Source organism: Trachurus japonicus, chromosome 6 (genome assembly GCF_045865225.1).
Source record: "Trachurus japonicus isolate A0001 chromosome 6, Traja_1.0".
NCBI classification, from domain to species: Eukaryota; Metazoa; Chordata; class Actinopteri; order Carangiformes; family Carangidae; genus Trachurus; species Trachurus japonicus.
The window spans coordinates 27,399,894-27,417,007 of NC_140912.1; the positions used below are offsets into that span (position 1 = coordinate 27,399,894).

The following is a 17,114-nucleotide window of genomic DNA, read 5'->3' on the forward strand; positions in this document are numbered from 1 at the left end:
GTTGGGTCATGACGTTGTATCTCAGTTTCATCACACACCAAACAACAGCAGCCTTGTTTTGTTTTTTGTTCTTTTGCATGATTTTTTTGACATTTGCTGTCAGAAACGCTGCCAAATATCAAAGAATACCATTATTTAAACAGTGATTTAAAGCCTCTATACTGTACGTACCATTACATGAAGAAAGATCTTGGTTGGCAGGAGGTTTTCTCTCTGACTTCACAGATAGAGATAATAACGTCTCTGTTCATCAGACAGTCAGACGATATCTTTTAAGGCTTCATCTTATCTCACCGACTGTGTTTCTTGTAGTAGTTTTAACTAAGGACATATGTTGAGTCTCACCTTTGGTACAAAGGTTGAACTGAAGAACAGGGGTGTGTCACAGTGTCTGGTAAACACTAATAAAAACCAATACGACTGTAAAAGGTAAAAAAGGGTTTGTAACAAAGCCTTAAATGGCTTTGCTGACCCGTCGTGTCATTGACAGGAAACTAGAGGATATCTAGAGCGGATCGGTAGCTGTAGCCTCAGACCAAATCAGAAACCTATTGAAAATGTGACCCATTATTATATAATACTGTGGTCCAGTGTGAAATCAGATACCTGTACCTCCACATACAGAGGTGCCAACAATGGCTGTTAAGAAGGTCACGACTCCAGCAACACTGACAGCTAATGAAAAGGCCTTCGTCTGGGTCACTATGTCATCAATAACACAAATACAGCCTAATCTAACCTTCGTTTCACACATTTTACCATATTTACTTGACAATAAGGAATGTATTGAATTTGTGTGTGATCAACGCAAGAAAGTGGAAAAACATTTCCAACGATGCAATTTGAAACAACAACAAAAATGATTTGGCACAACGACGGCGGCACACATCTCAACATATGATCGTCTCTGTTTACCATGTCCAGAGGCAGTGGCAGAAACTCACACAAAGACAGACCTGTTTTTGTGTGAACATGAAACACAAATACCCTCCCATCCGTCCCATGACGGTCGGTTACTATAACAGAAGAGGAAGCGATACACAACTTCTTCTTCTTTTAAAGTGTGGTGACAACTTTCAGTTAAATCAAACCATCTAACAGTTAAAGCATTAATGAACATTAAGACCTGTGATTTAAAACTGATAGAGTTTCCAATGCTTATAATTTTGGGGTTATTTCCATTATAACTAGAATATACAGACTTCAAGTCCCAACCAAGTATTGAGTGCATGTAGATGGACATACTTTTCAGAAGGCCAACATATCCTCTTTTTTTTTAAGAAGTTTTTTTAATTGGTCTTTTTAAATATTCAAACTTTTTCTGATATTGAATTTTAGGTTTTCATTAAATATAAACCATAATCATTACAATAATTAAATAAATAAATAAATAAAGACATGAAATGTTTCATTCTGTGTGTAATGGATCTATATCATTTATTAGTTTCACTTTTTGAACTGAATTACTGACATACATAGACTTTTCTATGATATTCTAATTCACTGAGATGTACCTGTATATAATTTAATTTTTGTACATTGTATTTTTTGATTGAGTCCAATCCAGGGCTTTTCATCTAAAATAAAATAAATAAAAAGTCAAACTAATGTTCAGTGCAATAAACTGTGTTCTGGTGTCAAAAACTCTTGATACATGTAAAATAAAATGGATAAATAGATATTTATGAAGTCCAACTCAATAGTTTGACTATTCAGGACCAACTATGAGCTTCGTAGTGAGAGATGAGTCGGGCCTTACTCAGCACCTGTTCCAACACAGACTGTAGTAGTCTGGCTCCAACGCCATATGTTTGGTCGTACTGAGACGGGCTTTAATTGGTACATGTGAGCTCTGAAATCAAACCTTTAATCCTCACAGTATTAACACCACACACTGTGGAGGTTCTTCTGCTGCTGCATTAGGGCCTACTACTACGAACTGCTGCATTATCTCCCAGACAAGTACGTATGTCGTCTGTCTACCTCAAGCGGCAACTGGATGACACAGTTACAGCCCGTTTGAGGCCAAGCAGCCACTGGTTTGAGCCAAATATCAGCAGCACCGACACTCAGACAGACACAACAGCTCTGGAGCAAATCCTTCATTTAATTGATGCTGTAATGGAAATAAAACACACATCTTAATAACCCGGCCCTCATGGATGGTTGAGCTAATGCCTCCCAGTCCTGTAGACCCTATGTTGGTTTAGATTTAATTTAAGAGCCCAATTTACAGAGAGGGATTTGAACCCCATGTGGTCCAATATACTTGAGAAGTACAGGGTTTTGCAGACTAATAAGCATTAGACTGCTGGTGAACAATATGCTAACCTACTGTACACAGCCACACTGGCCTTCAAGTGATTTCAGACTGCAGTGCAACTCAGATGTGCAAACACACCTGAGCCCGTCTGGGATTTAACCATGAAGTAGCAGTAATCCACTCTAAACGACTCGTCCAACAAAGAGGATGAAGGAACAAACACAGACTGTTACAGCAAGAGGCAGAAATACTGACCCAGCCTGCAAACTGCAGAGCTCATGTCCAACTTGGAGAGCAGCAAGGAATGCAACAAGCTACTGTTGAAGTTTTTTTTTTTGTGAAAATACTTCTTCCCAGGAGCATTAGAGTGCGAGAACAATCAGAAATGTGACATGTGAGCGCTTTAATCCAAACACTTGAAGGGAAACTAAGCATGTCTGGTTGCTTTTCCTCTGTTTTGCTAACCCTCCTCCCAGTCATGTGCATTTGTTTTCGACGAATGCCGGCGAGAAAGCAATCCATGTAGAGGTGGATAATGTTATTTATCATATACCAGGTTATACTTGCTTCTTCTTTTATTAGATATGTGAATGAATAAATTGATTGAATTGAATTGATGTGTATATTTGTGTAGTCTTATCTGTCATAACCAAGAGATTGCGGGTTACGTTGAGTGTTTGTGTCGTGGTGAATCCGTGAAGACACGAGCTGGGACACCGGGTCGGAGGCGCTGATCTTGCAAAGTTGGTTTTCAGCCAAGAGACACTATATGTGGAAGACAGAGAGCCTCCATTCTCCCTTTATTTAACCATCACAATTACTGCGAGGCTGTTGAAATAAGGTAAAAATCCCGCATAGTTCCTCTTTAACTTGTCCTTGAGGCTGCATTGATTAAAGCAGATATCAGTGGAATGTTTTTGTTAATATAAGTCCTAAATAGTCCTATTTTCCGTCAGCAATCACTTACATGAAGTATTTCAGCCTAAACACGAGTCTCTCCGTCACTCTGCTCTGCTGTAACCCGAGGAGAAAATTTTCCTTGTGGGATACAAGTGTTATCCAATGAGGGGAGAGAACGGCATGAAGGGCTGTGTGTGCAGCCAAGGGATGCGTGTGAATGTGGTGACGTAGCACGAGGACCAATTGATGCCTGACAAGGGCGGGGGCTGCTAACTCATGGTGCGTTCAAGGAAACTCGTACTTTGTGTTTTTCCTTCCTGTGAAGTCATACCAGTTCGATCTGGTACGAGTTCACGGGTCGGAAGTTACGAGTGGCCGTTATAGGGAACTTTCACAGACAACAGGACGGTAAAAACACGAGCTACGGGTTACCTGGAACGCTACCAAGTCGTAGTTGTGACTTGAAGCTGTAACTTACGGTTTCAAAAGCCTGCCTTGAACACAGCATTAGCCGAAACGGCCGTGCCACTGATATCTGCTTTAATGTTTGCAGCTACAGATCACACAAAGGCAGCGAGCTGTCAGGTTAGATAGGAGGCGTCTGCTCTGAAAACTCACTCAAGGACAACGACTGCAGCCGGCAGCCGTCTTCTTGGCTCTGTGCTTCAGGTCATTGTCCGACTGAAAGGTGAACCGTCGCCCCGGCCTCAGGTCGCGTGCTCTCTGGAGCAAGGACCTCTTTGTGTTTGGCTGCAGTGCAGGCTAATCATCCTTCAGCAGGACGTCGCCTCCAAGATGCTTCACTGCTGTTAAGAGCTTGTCAGACATATTGTTCAGAAATCTACTCAGTTTTCATCCCAATTTGTTTCAATCAAATCAAAACCATCACCATCAAAACAGTTTGGACTTCACCTCCATTCCCTTTTCAATCATCCAACCAACAACCAGAGTGCGAATTATACAATGACAATTGGGGGGGTCAACATTTTACACAGCGCACCTGGACTCATTCCCGGTATCTCGTGTTCACATGTTAAACTCCACACAGGAACGAAACACCTGGCCACAGTCCCCGGTTCTGGTTCTGGTTCAGGTTCTGATTTAGGTCCAGATTCTGGTTCAGATTCTGGCTCAGGTTCTGGTTCTGGTTCAGGTAAAAGTTCTTCCAGGACTGTCCGTGGACCTGCTGGTTCTGGTTCTTAAGCTCTATTCTCTGTTTCACATGTTAAACTCCACACAGGAATGAAACACCTGGACTCAGTCCCGGTATCTCGGGTTCATAGTGACACACGCAGATTCAGGCAATGAAATGGTTTAGTCCACTAGGGGTGTTTGAAATTTTACTACAAGCATCTTCCTGGCATGACTATGGAAATACTGTATATTGTAGTATTTATGATTACTAATAAGAAAGATAAATGTTTCAACCCCCCCTATCTGTTATTTGTACCTCTTTTAGGGGGGTCGCAGTCGTAATTAGGGGGGTCAAACCCCCCCAAACCCCCCTGTAATTCGCACTATGCCAACAACAATCGCATTTATTGATCCTTTCTCGACGCGTGCACTTGGAAAATCCTCTGACATGCCGGAGCTCAACTTGGCCTTTCTCATCTGACAGCAGCCCCATCGACTCAGATAGCGACGCTCGGCCCCCCTGGTGTATTTTTGTCCTGCTGCCGCCTCTCCCTCTGCGCTGATGCAGTGACACCCCCTTATAAGTCAATCGCACTCATTCCAGGAAGTGACAGCTTGTGCAAAGGCTTGTTTTCTTGGCCCCCACGGGCATCATGGGTAGATAGATAAGAAGGAAACGTCAACATGAAATACTCCAGATTAACATCTCCTGGGTACGCTGCGTGCAGTAGGAAGTCTATCAAGGCCCCAGACATGAAAAGCAGGATGATGAGAGACAAACAGTGACGACACTCAAACAACCAAACTTATGAACGCACACAGAATAATTACTGCAATTTGGCAGCAGATACACAGACCTCTTCACATTGTGCACTCCTACTGTGTTTTTGCCGATCAATTAACATTCAGTAATCCATAAAGACAAACTGTAAACTGTTTTAAAGGAAGTTTAAAAGGGTTTGCATTGATGGCACTGGACATTTTTATAATTGCATCTCCCATTATTGGTTTTCTGATGTTCTAGGTTTGGTGAGTAGTGATGGTGTGAGCGCAGCAGGAACCAGGTGACACCAGCCCTTTCCTGTAATTAACACTGTTTAAAACCATAGTTTAGCAAAGGATTTGTCCTGGACCTCTGACCGTTAGCACTTCTTGCTGACCCAAGCTGCTTCTGACCAGTAACTGTAAGCTACTTGCAACAATTGCTCTTCTTAACGCTTATTTACCTCAAATCCATAATCCATGTATATGACCTGAGCCGTAAAAACACATTCAATGAGAGTTCGACTTCAAGAAGCCTTAGCTCTCCGACCCCAAGACCAGCAACAGCAGAATATGGCTAGAATATGTAAATAATAAATAAAAAGGGGGGTGAACACTTGAGGTTTGAATCCCAGGCCAGCTCTAATGAAGACTAATCCATTATATCACACAAGTGCAAATTGAGTACAAGTTTGAACTACTACTGAAACATTAATCCACAACAACCGGGGGTACCAACATGAGACAAGCCCTCTCTCTCCGCCTGACTGGATTTCAGGTCCCAGAGGCCAAGAAGCCACCTGCTACACACAGAGAAGGAATCAGCTGGAAGACGACACACACTCATGTCATCAAGTAACTTTACAAGTTAGGAAGAAGGGTAGTGTCACAGTCTTGTGCAAAACTGTGAAGCTTTTCTACAATTTAATCTCCTTTTTGGGGCCAATTTATATGCACTTCTGATGGAGATAGCTCAGACAACTAATGTAGGCTAGACTATAGACTTCAATGAGCTCAATGTGGGTTAAAACCATTAGGTACCTTTTAGAGGTGCATATTTAATTTACCTTCCTTTCTTCATTTACATCTAATTTAGCTTCCTTTTTACCTGTGGATTATAGTTGGACGGTTAATTCTTTCTAGGTCAAATTCATACATGTGGCGACTATTCATACTGATTAAAGTGATGAAAACAATGAGAGTTTGTGTTCATACTTGTTTTTTTTGCCATCACAGATTAAAGTGTTTTAATTTTTGGTGCCAATTTATCTGCACTTCTGATGGAGATAGACTCACACAACTAGTGTGGACTTGTCAGACTTCAATGAGTTCAATGTGGGTTAAAATCATTAGAGGTAGATGTATAGTAGATATAAATCTAATTTACCTTCCTTTTTACCTGTGGATTAGAGTTGGACAGTTAACTCTGTCTGGGTCAATGTTGTAATTATTAATACTGATTAAAGTGATGAAAAATATGGAAAATAATGATAATGGTTTGTTTTGTTTGTTTGTTTGCCATCACAGATTTAAAGCATTTGACCCATGGACATTTTTCCTAAAGGGGTTGGTTCATATCACCTGTTGCACTTCTACAGTCAATCAAGTTACTACGTTCAAGGATAAATTCAACGGCCAACAACAATAACAACAACAACAACAACAGTTCAATTCAAACAAACATTAAATAAAAACAAACAAAAAAAGGAAAGAAAGAGGTGATTTCTGTGTCGGTATGTGTTGAAAGTCAGATTATATGAAGCATTTCAAAATAAAATTCCTGATAAGCGCTCGGTCGTGTTACATGTAGGCTTAGTACTCACGCGCACAGAGGAAAGGTCCATTGAGATAAACGGCCGACGAAATGACACCTGGAGTTTTTATTTTATTTTATCCGCAATAAATATGTCCGTGGAGGTCAGTGGAAGTCCCAAACTATCCGCTCCGTGGGTCTCTTTCACCGACCTGTCGTGTGTGTGTGTGTCTGTCTCCCCGACCCCGCGGTGTGTGTGTGTTGTAGCGGACTGTGAAGCCAACGGCCGAAGCTTCAACTTCCGGTTACTGCGTTTCAACAATAAAAGTCTCACAAACAGCTAAGCTAAGCTAGTTCAGTTGTAAAGTAAAAAACTAAAAAAAATAAAAGTTCTAGTTCTCGCAGTTTCTGGCCAGTGTTTTAAACTCCATAAACTTCACAATTAACCACAATAAAGTTTGTTATCTATCAGAAAGACTTAAAAGGCTATTTTCAGACAGCTAGCTTAGAAAAAATTGTTGGCTGCAGTATCTTGATGTTAAATCATTTAAAACGTTAACTTTTGACGTTAAATCATCATTTTTTATGTTAAATCATCAAAGAGAACTTAATGACACAACTGTCTATTGAATTATTCTGATTGATTTTAAATGACACGGGATTAGCAGCACCAGCACCACACTACTAGCCTGTTGGCTCTGGTCAAATCTAGCTAGCTGTGTAGGCTGTCAACTTGATCTCGATTTCTTGTTCCAATTATGATCAAAATATAATATTTTGGTATAGCAGATCTGTTTTTATGACTGTTGTTGTTGAAGTTTACAAGTCATATTTAGACTAATTACTGTCTATTAATTAGCTAATTTCTTACTACAGTACTAACTGTAACAAAATATTCGACTTGATTCCATTGGGTTGAGTGACACTAGTTCACTTGGCCTATTTATGTTTTTTTTCCCCAGGCCTGCTTTTATTTTGAAAATTGTCTGACCCCATGTCCGGTACTGCTGAGTCTGTCTGAGGCCAAATCACACAGCTGATGCAGAATTTGAAAAAGCTGCGCTGCAAAGCGCAACTCAGAGACATCCAATAAGAAGCTCAGTGTTGGACACGTGTTTGTGTTTTGTGTAAACGTCAACTTGACTTTTACTTGGCCTAAATGTCAGATTTATATTGAACTAATTAATATTTTTATTCCTAAATATAGGCTATTTTTAACCATAGGCTATATTTTAATGGCACTAAATATTAATTTGTGGTTGTGATGGCATGGGAAATTAAGTGTCTGCTGCTCCATTCCTAAGTCCCACCACTACACACACCACCACCACCACCCACCCTCCCACACCCACTTCTTGTCATTTTATTGCCACGAGACAGCTGTCTTCTGAAGTCAGAGGCTCTTAAAGATGTCAGAAAACAGCCCTCATACCAAACATTCATAACAAGCCTGTGGCTATTGCACTTTTGTAAAGAAAGACTCAATCATTGTATTTGGCTAATAGCTCAAAACCGGGTGCAAATGAAACTAGGATTAGGATGCAATATATTTTATGTATTGCACTTAAGAAAATGTACTTTTTTGCTACAAAATAAACTTCTGTACAGAATGAGAAACACCCAGCACCCACAAATGCATACACAAACATACTTTTCCTTGTAACACAAATTATCATTTCCAGTTTTCCAGAGCCGGTTGTTTCCCTGGGATCTGTTGTGTTGCTTTGCCCTCATGTGGTGAAGAAGTGCTGTGACACCCTAAAGCAGCACAGCATCCTTATACAGTAGCCTATGTGTTTCTTTGGATGCCAATTAAACTACACAGTTATTGTATGACTCTTTGTATCTACGTATTGCATGGTTATGGTTCGTATTCAAGCCTACAAGATTACAAGGTAATTTAAGGAATCTTTTTCAGGTAGGCTACTTCAAGGTGATTCACTACTTAGAATGCATGTTTACATTTGTGTCATTTTGGGTGCTTTTTTGCTGTTGTTGTTGTTGTTGTTGTTGTTTGTTCTTGTATGTCTTTTTATAAAATTGAATTCTAATTATGATATTTCTAATATATATAGTATATGAAAAAACAACAACACTTAAATATATAAAGCATACAATCCATTAATTCCATAAAAGTATAACGTCATCCTGAAATATTTTTGTCTATTTTTGCTTGGTATTTGCTGAGTATGTACATGTAGGTGTGTGTGTGTGTATGTGTGTAGATGGCATGTATGCTTGTTTGTTTATGTATAGGTACTGTATATACATACAGTATATGGTTTAAAGGTTAGGGCATATAAGCTTGTAGCTTCAGCCCTGACCCTTTCGATCAGCCATGCAGCCCTGTTTTTAGAGGGATGTGTTACTGTTTTTTTTTTTTTGTGGTTCTATTTATTTTTTGCTGATCGAAATAAACTTAAACTCAAACTCAAACTCAAATAATAACACTTGGGGATTCTCTATCAATGTAAAAAAAAAAAAAACCCAGACCCACTACAGGTGGTACTGGACCACTGACCTCAGACCAGCCTCAGACCAGAACCGAGCTCATAGAATCTCCATCTATGACCCGTTCCATTGTCCTGTCATCAGAACTTCTGCAGAGTTAAAACCTTCCACAGACAAACCTGTGTGACGGGCAATGAGTGTTGCTTCAGGTCACCAGGTGAGGACAGCAGCAGCAGCCCTCGGCCTTCAGACAAGCAGATGGAACCTAAAAAACCTCCTGCAAAGCTTTTACCAAAAGGAGGAAACATTCCCAGGCCGATTTTAAAACACAACAAGGTTGGTTTGGTTTGTAAGACAACACTGCATGAATGAATACTAAAAAGTAGCTGAACTTTACCTGAAGTAAGTCAAATAAAGAATAAGTCCTGAGTGTTAATTGGTTCCAGTTCCCAAGATACAGCAGTTAATTGAAATTAGGCTCAAAATGAAGATACATTTACAAGCTTCCATGTTTCATTGCTCTGCTGTACTTTCAAAGTTTTGAGGCATCATGTTCAGACACCCCCTGTGTAGATAATTATAAATCTTTATCATGAAACATCTTGAAAACTTTAGCCAACCAGCACCTTTATCACCTTTATCACCTAATTCATCTTCTCGAAATGTGTTTTATCTCAGAGGTCGAGAATTTACATTTTGCTTCTTGGTTTTCTTGTTTGAGGAAATTTCTCAAGTAAAGGAAAAATCTGTTGCAGCTCTACTTTAGTATGTCAATTTTATGCCTCTATACTGTTTGTCCAGTAAGAAAAGTTGATTTGTTTTGGTTTAGAATTGACTTTATACACTGTAAATGCAAACAATGTCCTGACTAAAGCTGAAATAGTGCATTTAACTCAATTCATACTAGTTCTTTAAGTTTACTTTATTACACAGAGTTTTCTGTACTTTTTTACCTACATACTTGTTTATTAAGTTTCATGTACTTGGTTTTTCTGAGTTCGTAGCATGATTTGTGGTATGAGACTCAAGTAAACAGTGCTGTGTGCCCCAGTGCGCATGCCCACGCAAGCCGGTAGAGGCCATGCACAGTACAGCCAGTGCTTTCACGGAAGGATGGATCTAACGTTAATTTCAGTAAGTGTAAAGCTTTTGTTTATAATCTTGTCAGTATAATTAAATTTTTGGAATGAGAATTGTTCGAATAAACCAGCCAACAGCCCCGACTTTCTCTTCCGAGACCGGTGGCATGTTAGCATGTGTGTGTCTGCGCGCGTGTTCACAGAACAGACGTTAGAAAGTTCAAAAACGAGTCCGAAAAAAAGTGTTGTGACTCGGTCTAAACGGCGTGGTGCGAGGCGAGCCCCCATCTAGTGTAACATGTCCCCCCTGTTCCTGCACTAGCCCTGTTGTCTGTTAGCTGCTAATTTAGCAGCTAATTTAGCTGTTTTTTAACGGCCATGGAGGGGGCGGCTACGGCTCCGCAGATCATGGCTGTTGCCGGGGCAACGGGAGCCTCGACGTACTTTTCTAAAATATCATGATATCATGAGCGCCACTTTGCTCTGGGTGCAAATCCAATGCTAATCAGATATAGTAACATAACCACCTAAATAGGAGAGATAGTTTGGTTTCAGCTGTTATTCGACTATCAAAGGATGATCATGATGATATGAATAATAATTGCAGTATTTTGATCAATGCTGATACCTGGCACTGAGTGACTTTACCCTGTTTGTTTTATTTCATGCAGGTGGTACAAGACCCTGGTAAACAAAACCAACAAATCAACAGAAGACAAGAGACAAGGTGGGTACTGTACTGCTTTCACTTAGAAATTAAAAAATGCTGTCTGTTTTATGGCACTAGTTTGAAAACATTATTGAAACAATATTAATCAGTTCATCAATTAATCTTTCTTGGATATGACACAACACATGACTGTTAAAATTGTACTTATTTAATAATTTTCTTTACATTTGTTTTTTTTCTCCATAGCCTAGGTGGTGTCTCTGGCAGTGAAGTTAATGGCAGTTTGAAAAGAGGTACGCTCGGTCACCAACACTGTGTTGACTGTGTTATCATATGTGACAGTCAAATAGACTATTGGTGTTAAATGACTACCATGGTGGAGTAAACAATCCTTTGGATGTGTTTTTTTGTTTCTTAAGGTGTTTGCCGAGTTCTACAGAGTTGCCAGTGAAAACCTCAAGAAAGACCTCTAGGAAGCTCTGGACCACCGTATTTCTCGTCTGACTGACCTCTTCAAATCCAGAAAAGGAGTTGTCGGCCAATCACTTGATCGCCTCCTCCCAATACACAAGTAAGTGTTGTAAGTGTTCCTGCTACCTCTACTACTACAGTGCAAGTAATTTTTAAAATTCAATGTTGTTACTCGAGCACATGCATACCTGCACCTGGACTTCTAACAGCCACAGTTCAAACACATGTCTTAAAATTCTCAGGCACCGTGGCTGATTTCAAAATGTACAGAAATTTTTTGAAGTTCAAATTTTTTTATGCTTTTTGTTAGGACTTTGTGCTGAAATGCAGCCATATCTTCCTGCTCATAGTCTTTAAAGAGAGCTCTGTCAGACAATATTCCAGAGTGCTAGTATCTTCTATGTGGTTTTAAAGTATGATTCCTGTGGACACTTTGATTACAAGAATGAACACACTATAACCGTGGGTAATAACATCCTACCTAAATTTATTTGTGTTCTTTTATTTTGATTGCAGGATTCGGACAATGCAGATGACTTCACCCAGGTGCCTGTTGGGGTTCTTAGAGTCATGACTGAGGACATGCCTCCAGTGATTAACAGCATTGCAATCATCCTTGAAGGAAACACTGTCATGGATGAGGTTCCCATAACCTCTCAAGCACTTTGTGTTCTGTTGGCGGCTTAATATATGCACCCCATCTGGATTAAAGGTATGAAGAACACATTTGACTTCATCCAGAAGATAATGTTGAACCTCGGACAACAAAAGCTCAGTCCAAAACTGCAAACATTAAAGCATGCTCTTGTGGGCTAGATGTTGTGGCTAGGGATAGCTATACTGGTTGTCTACATAAGTGTGGTGTGTGAATGAGTGCAAGTATGATGGGGCTGAACAATTAAACAAAACATTATTGAATGTTTTATGCACTTATTTTTTTACTGAATTGAATATTATATTTTACTTGCATCTTTAAAAAAAAAAATTTGATAATGAAACTGTGACAGAATACCGGTACTTTTTTTTTTTCTGTCGAGCTACAGCTCTACATATTGTATTCTCCAGAAATAAGAAAATATGTTTACACAACACAGTGAGAATAATCCCTCTCACAAAAATTATGAATTTATACATATATGTAAAAGGAAATGTATTGTCAATATAGCACTGAAATGGCACTATTTTATTTGTTTTTATTTATTTATACAGTACAATGTCAAACTCCCACCCCCAATTGTTCAGCCAAACTCGACCTTTGATGGTCTCTTTCTAGACAAGTTTCAGAAGAACAGCATGTTGATTGTTGTTATTGTTGTTTACTGAAATAGAAAATAAACTATGGTTTTCATAATGACATTTTGTGTATTCTTATTGAAGTTAACTAAGGTATGTTAAGTGAATTTATTTAAAATGAAGTACTGCTCACTTACTTTTGTAAAGTATATTAAGTACAGGTGACTTATTTTAACTGAGTTCTGTCAACTTAATTGAAGTGGATTACACTTAGATATCTTAAGTGTAATATATTACAAATTTCAAGTAATGCCCACTTGTGTGGATTTAACTATACTGACATAAATTAAGTGCTCACAACTTAGAAGAAAGTAAAGCTTACTTAGATACAATAATTTCACACTACTTCACACAATTAAGTTCGTTTACTTACTTTTCCCAAGGTAATCGGTTTCCTAAATGTCTTTAAGTAAACTCAACTTGTTCGAATTTACAGTGTAGTGAGTATATTTTCCAACACAGGTCACTTTTAATGATTGTGCTGGTCAGTTTGCCAGTTACAAACCTTCCCCCATTTCTTTGCTCGTAGACTGATTTTACCAAGAAAGGTGACAAGACGACACCAAAGCCAAAGGCTGTTGCTAAAAAGGTTAGGTTTACTCAAGAGGCGGTCTTGAGAACATCGGTCGACAACAGTCCACAGAAAACCCAAAAAGCCGTCATGCCGGCCGTCACCACAGACCCACAGGAAGTACAACCAGGGTCCAGCCTCCATCAGTATACTTCGCTCCCAACAACTTACACATACTCACAGATATCTTCCTATCAAGATGCTGTCGAGGTCTGTCAGAAGACTGTTTGGTTTACACGGGATTTTTATTAGGCTATTATTATTTCAATTTGTAGGAAAACATTTTCAGTATTTTGTATTTGATACTGTTGATACGCAGCAACAAGAGGACACAAAGAGTCGCGCAACTCTCCCCACGCAAAACTCTGGTCCTAAGGAAAGGCAGGAAGTCAGCACTTCACTTCCGTCAGCCATGTCCCCTGAAGGTACAAGCCAGCCTTTAAGATTGTTTTTTGTAGTTTACAGTCTTCTGATCCCTGTGTGAGAACATCTGAATTACTTGTTTACCCCGATTCAGCTGCTCTGAGAGATTTAAAGTCGTATCTGACAGAATACGAGCTGGAAGAAATCAACGACTACAAGCAGGTGTGGTACGTGGGACAGAAAGCCGATAAGACGGTTTACTCAAACTTCAGCAATTCCGAGGATACCGGGTCCTACAACAACTACGGATATGACACTGCACATGGATTCTACAGAATAGTGAGTGCTTTAATGGACAGAAAAAATCAACTGCATCCATTGGTTGTGTAAAGATATTGATTAGAGCAGCTCTGATTTCGCAGTGAAATAATAATTGGCAATGACATTTCACCACCTTTTTATACCTATGAAGTAGCGGGCATGAATGTTGGTTGTTTTCTTATGGTTTATGGCAAATACTTACAATTTTAATGACAATATAATCCTTTAAATGAACAGATTATGAATGACCACTTGGCCTACCGCTTTGAAGTATTGGAGGTAATTGGGACAGGCTACTCTGGACAAGTCCTCAAGTGCATGGACCACATGACCATGGAGCTGGTGGCCGTCAAGGTTATTCGAACCAAAGAGAGGTAGCCTACAACTTAACCAAACCAATGCATATAGTAGCACACAAAACATATAGACCTTATTTCAAGTATGTTCTAAGCTCATCTCATGTACTTTACGTGGCTGAAAGCTATGAGATAGTTGGTGGACTGTTGGTTTGAAGCTCTATAGGACGCCATTAAACTTTACATGTCAGTTTTACATGCAGTCGCAGTTTCAGAGTTGATATAATTGTCTGTGTGGTCCAATGGTTTTTCAGTGTTCATCAGGTTGGAAAGGCTGAAGTGAAGATTTTAGACATTCTACGTGAGCTGGACAAGACCAACACAGCCAACATTGCCCACATGAGGGAGAACTTCTACTTCCGTAAACACCTCTGCATCACTTTTGAACTCTTTGAGTAAGTGTCTATCCTTTGAGAGGGGAAACACTTCAGATATTATATGGATGAATTCTGGATCACACATTGAGATTAAAAGATAACGCTAGCCTCTCACACTGATTTTCAGAAAGGACTTATATACAGTCTTAAAGGACAACAACCGGCATGGACTCAGTGAGAAGGAGATAAGAAAATATGCCATAGACGTCTTGAAGTGTCTGCAACTGCTCAAAAAGCAGAAGATGGTCCATGGTGATCTCAAACCGGTAGGAAATGTTGCATATTGTGGGTACTGTGTTGTAAATTTAAACCACATTTAAACTGGTTCAAGAACATGTTTCTTTGTTTAACACAACATTATCTTTTTGAGAGGTCAGCATGAGCATTTTGCACCTTAAGCTCTGGTATAAAGAATATCTTTATAGGATTACATGTTGCTTCAGTTGTCCCAGTCAGATCCAATCATCCACCAAACACATTCGTCTCTTCCCCAAGAGGAAAGCATAAATGTGTCATGTTTCGACCACTGGGGGACACCCTAGATGTAAACTTTCCAACTCTACACACCATGACTTTGAGAAATTGTTGCATCAGTGTTCGAACATTACTGCATGATAACTGATGATGATAACCGAACAGTTTAATCTGCTATAACCCAAAGAGTCTAGTAATCAGTTACCTGTCCGTGTGTCTGCTAGTTGGCTCACACACTCTTTGGGCCCAAGTTATCCAAAGGTGCAAGTTTCTATAAGGTATATAGTGGTGGAACTGAGACTTTGACACATCCAGCTGGACAGCGCTTTGGGTCATAGCATTGACTTTAGGGAGGATGGTGTTCAAATCCCATCTGGAATGAGAGCAAGAAGAAAAAGAAGAAGAATTTGTTTTTATTGCAGCCACCCAGCCTCCCTCGGGGGCACTGAGGCCGTGTGGCCTTGGGCTCGGCCACACACATTTGTTATTGCACAGACAAACCACAGTAATTACACAGGAATTGTCTTAAAACATGATTTGACATGATGAATAAACTGATAATAACACTGGATCCTCCTGTATAATATGAGCTCATCCTGTATTGAAAAATACAATCAACACATCCAGCCAACTTCTTAAAGAGGAACTATGTAAGTCCGGGTCGCTTTTCCGCTGTTTTGCTAACCCTCCTTCTGGCCATGTGCATACAACGAAGCCGGCGAGAAATCAATCAATAGACCTGCATAGTCCCTCTTTTAATCTATTAAAACACAGTTTGAAGGAACATAAGGCAAAGAGTCAGTAACAGTGCTGTTTTTTTTTTGTTTGTTTGTTTTTTCCAGGATAATATATTACAGTACAAGAAGGACGGTGAAAGGAAAATAGCAGTCTGTGACTTTGGTGGGTGCTACTTCATGAAACACAGAGGTTGGTGTGAAGTTGACGCTGTATGTTTCTCATAGAGTCAAATCTTTTACCAACCAAAATATTGGCCATGTAAACTCTCATCATGTTCGTCTATTTTTGTTACATTTCCCTCCACAGACCATCCCCTCATCCACACTCTGTTCTACATGTCTCCAGAGATGCTCCTGGACAAAAGGTGCACTCCGGCTACCGACATGTGGAGCTTGGGCTGCGTGTTGGCTGAGCTCCACCTTGGTAAACGTGTCTTTCGTGGATTTAACAATAAAGACCAGTTCAGCAGTATAATGAAGGTGAAGACTGTGATTAAACAACGCTGTCTTCGTTACATTAAAACTGATGTAACCTTTTTTTTTTGTTTAAACTGAGATGTATTCTTGTAGGTGTTGGGAATCCCTCCTCCCGTGTACCTGTTGAAAGCACCCAAGAGAAAAGAGTTCTTCGGTGAGCAAAAGGGATTGAACACTTTGACCTTTGCTTTTTCACATAATAACGTCCTCAACCACGCAGGGCATTGTGAGACTTACCCATAAAGTTGTCATGGTTACGCAGATTGTCATGGTGTCCCACTGGAAATTAAAGAAATAACACGTCATCAAACCACTCTGAATGAACACCTGAAATCTAAGAGTGTCAATTTTGTGGATTTCATTGAGCGCTGCCTTGAGTAAGTGCACTCTCTGAGAAATGCTCATAGGAATGACACTGCATAATTCAGTAAAACATTCATAGATTGAGCTTTCTGTATATTTGGACTAGCATCTCTCCATTACATACATCTATGTCATTATTTAGATATGATCCAGCAAAGCGCTTAACACCAGACAAGGCCATGCAGCATCCATGGATTCTGAAAACAGAGGCCAAACCTGGACCAGGTGCTGGAAAAACTAGAGCAGGTAATAACTCAGTGTCCGTAGTGCACCTAAACAAGCTGTCAACACGGATGTAG

The 17,114-nt window shown here is 39.8% G+C and overlaps 2 protein-coding genes across 2 annotated transcripts in view; one reads left to right on the top strand and one right to left on the bottom strand.

Annotated features, from left to right (window-relative positions):
* The window catches only part of mical2b (microtubule associated monooxygenase, calponin and LIM domain containing 2b), a 76,068-nt gene extending 69,001 nt beyond the window's left edge, over positions 1-7,067 (bottom strand). Inside the window, exon 1 of the mRNA XM_085780081.1 lies at positions 6,883-7,067. The gene's annotated coding sequence lies outside the window, so the exon portion shown is untranslated. The remainder of the gene's footprint in view (positions 1-6,882) is intronic.
* A 2,415-nt stretch (positions 7,068-9,482) lies between these two features.
* LOC146986318 (dual specificity tyrosine-phosphorylation-regulated kinase 4-like) lies at positions 9,483-17,114 on the top strand. Its single transcript, XM_085780461.1, has 12 exons — positions 9,483-9,599; positions 13,239-13,557; positions 13,667-13,772; positions 13,865-14,049; positions 14,269-14,405; positions 14,642-14,782; positions 14,892-15,030; positions 16,081-16,165; positions 16,283-16,455; positions 16,546-16,606; positions 16,715-16,829; positions 16,958-17,114. The coding sequence occupies exons 2-12, from the start codon at positions 13,438-13,440 to the stop codon at positions 17,112-17,114; spliced, it is 1,419 nt and encodes a 472-aa protein (XP_085636587.1). The 5' UTR covers positions 9,483-9,599; positions 13,239-13,437.

What these genes read in the sequence shown, in the direction of transcription:
- LOC146986318 (XM_085780461.1), top strand. Translation starts at nt 13,438, where the DNA reads ATGCCGGCCGTCACCACAGACCCACAGGAAGTACAACCAGGGTCCAGC. An exon ending in CTACTTCATGAAACACAGAG is followed by an intron (nt 16,166 to 16,282) that starts GTTGGTGTGAAG and finishes TTCCCTCCACAG; the next exon opens with ACCATCCCCTCATCCACACT. An exon ending in CAAGAGAAAAGAGTTCTTCG is followed by an intron (nt 16,607 to 16,714) that starts GTGAGCAAAAGG and finishes ATGGTTACGCAG; the next exon opens with ATTGTCATGGTGTCCCACTG.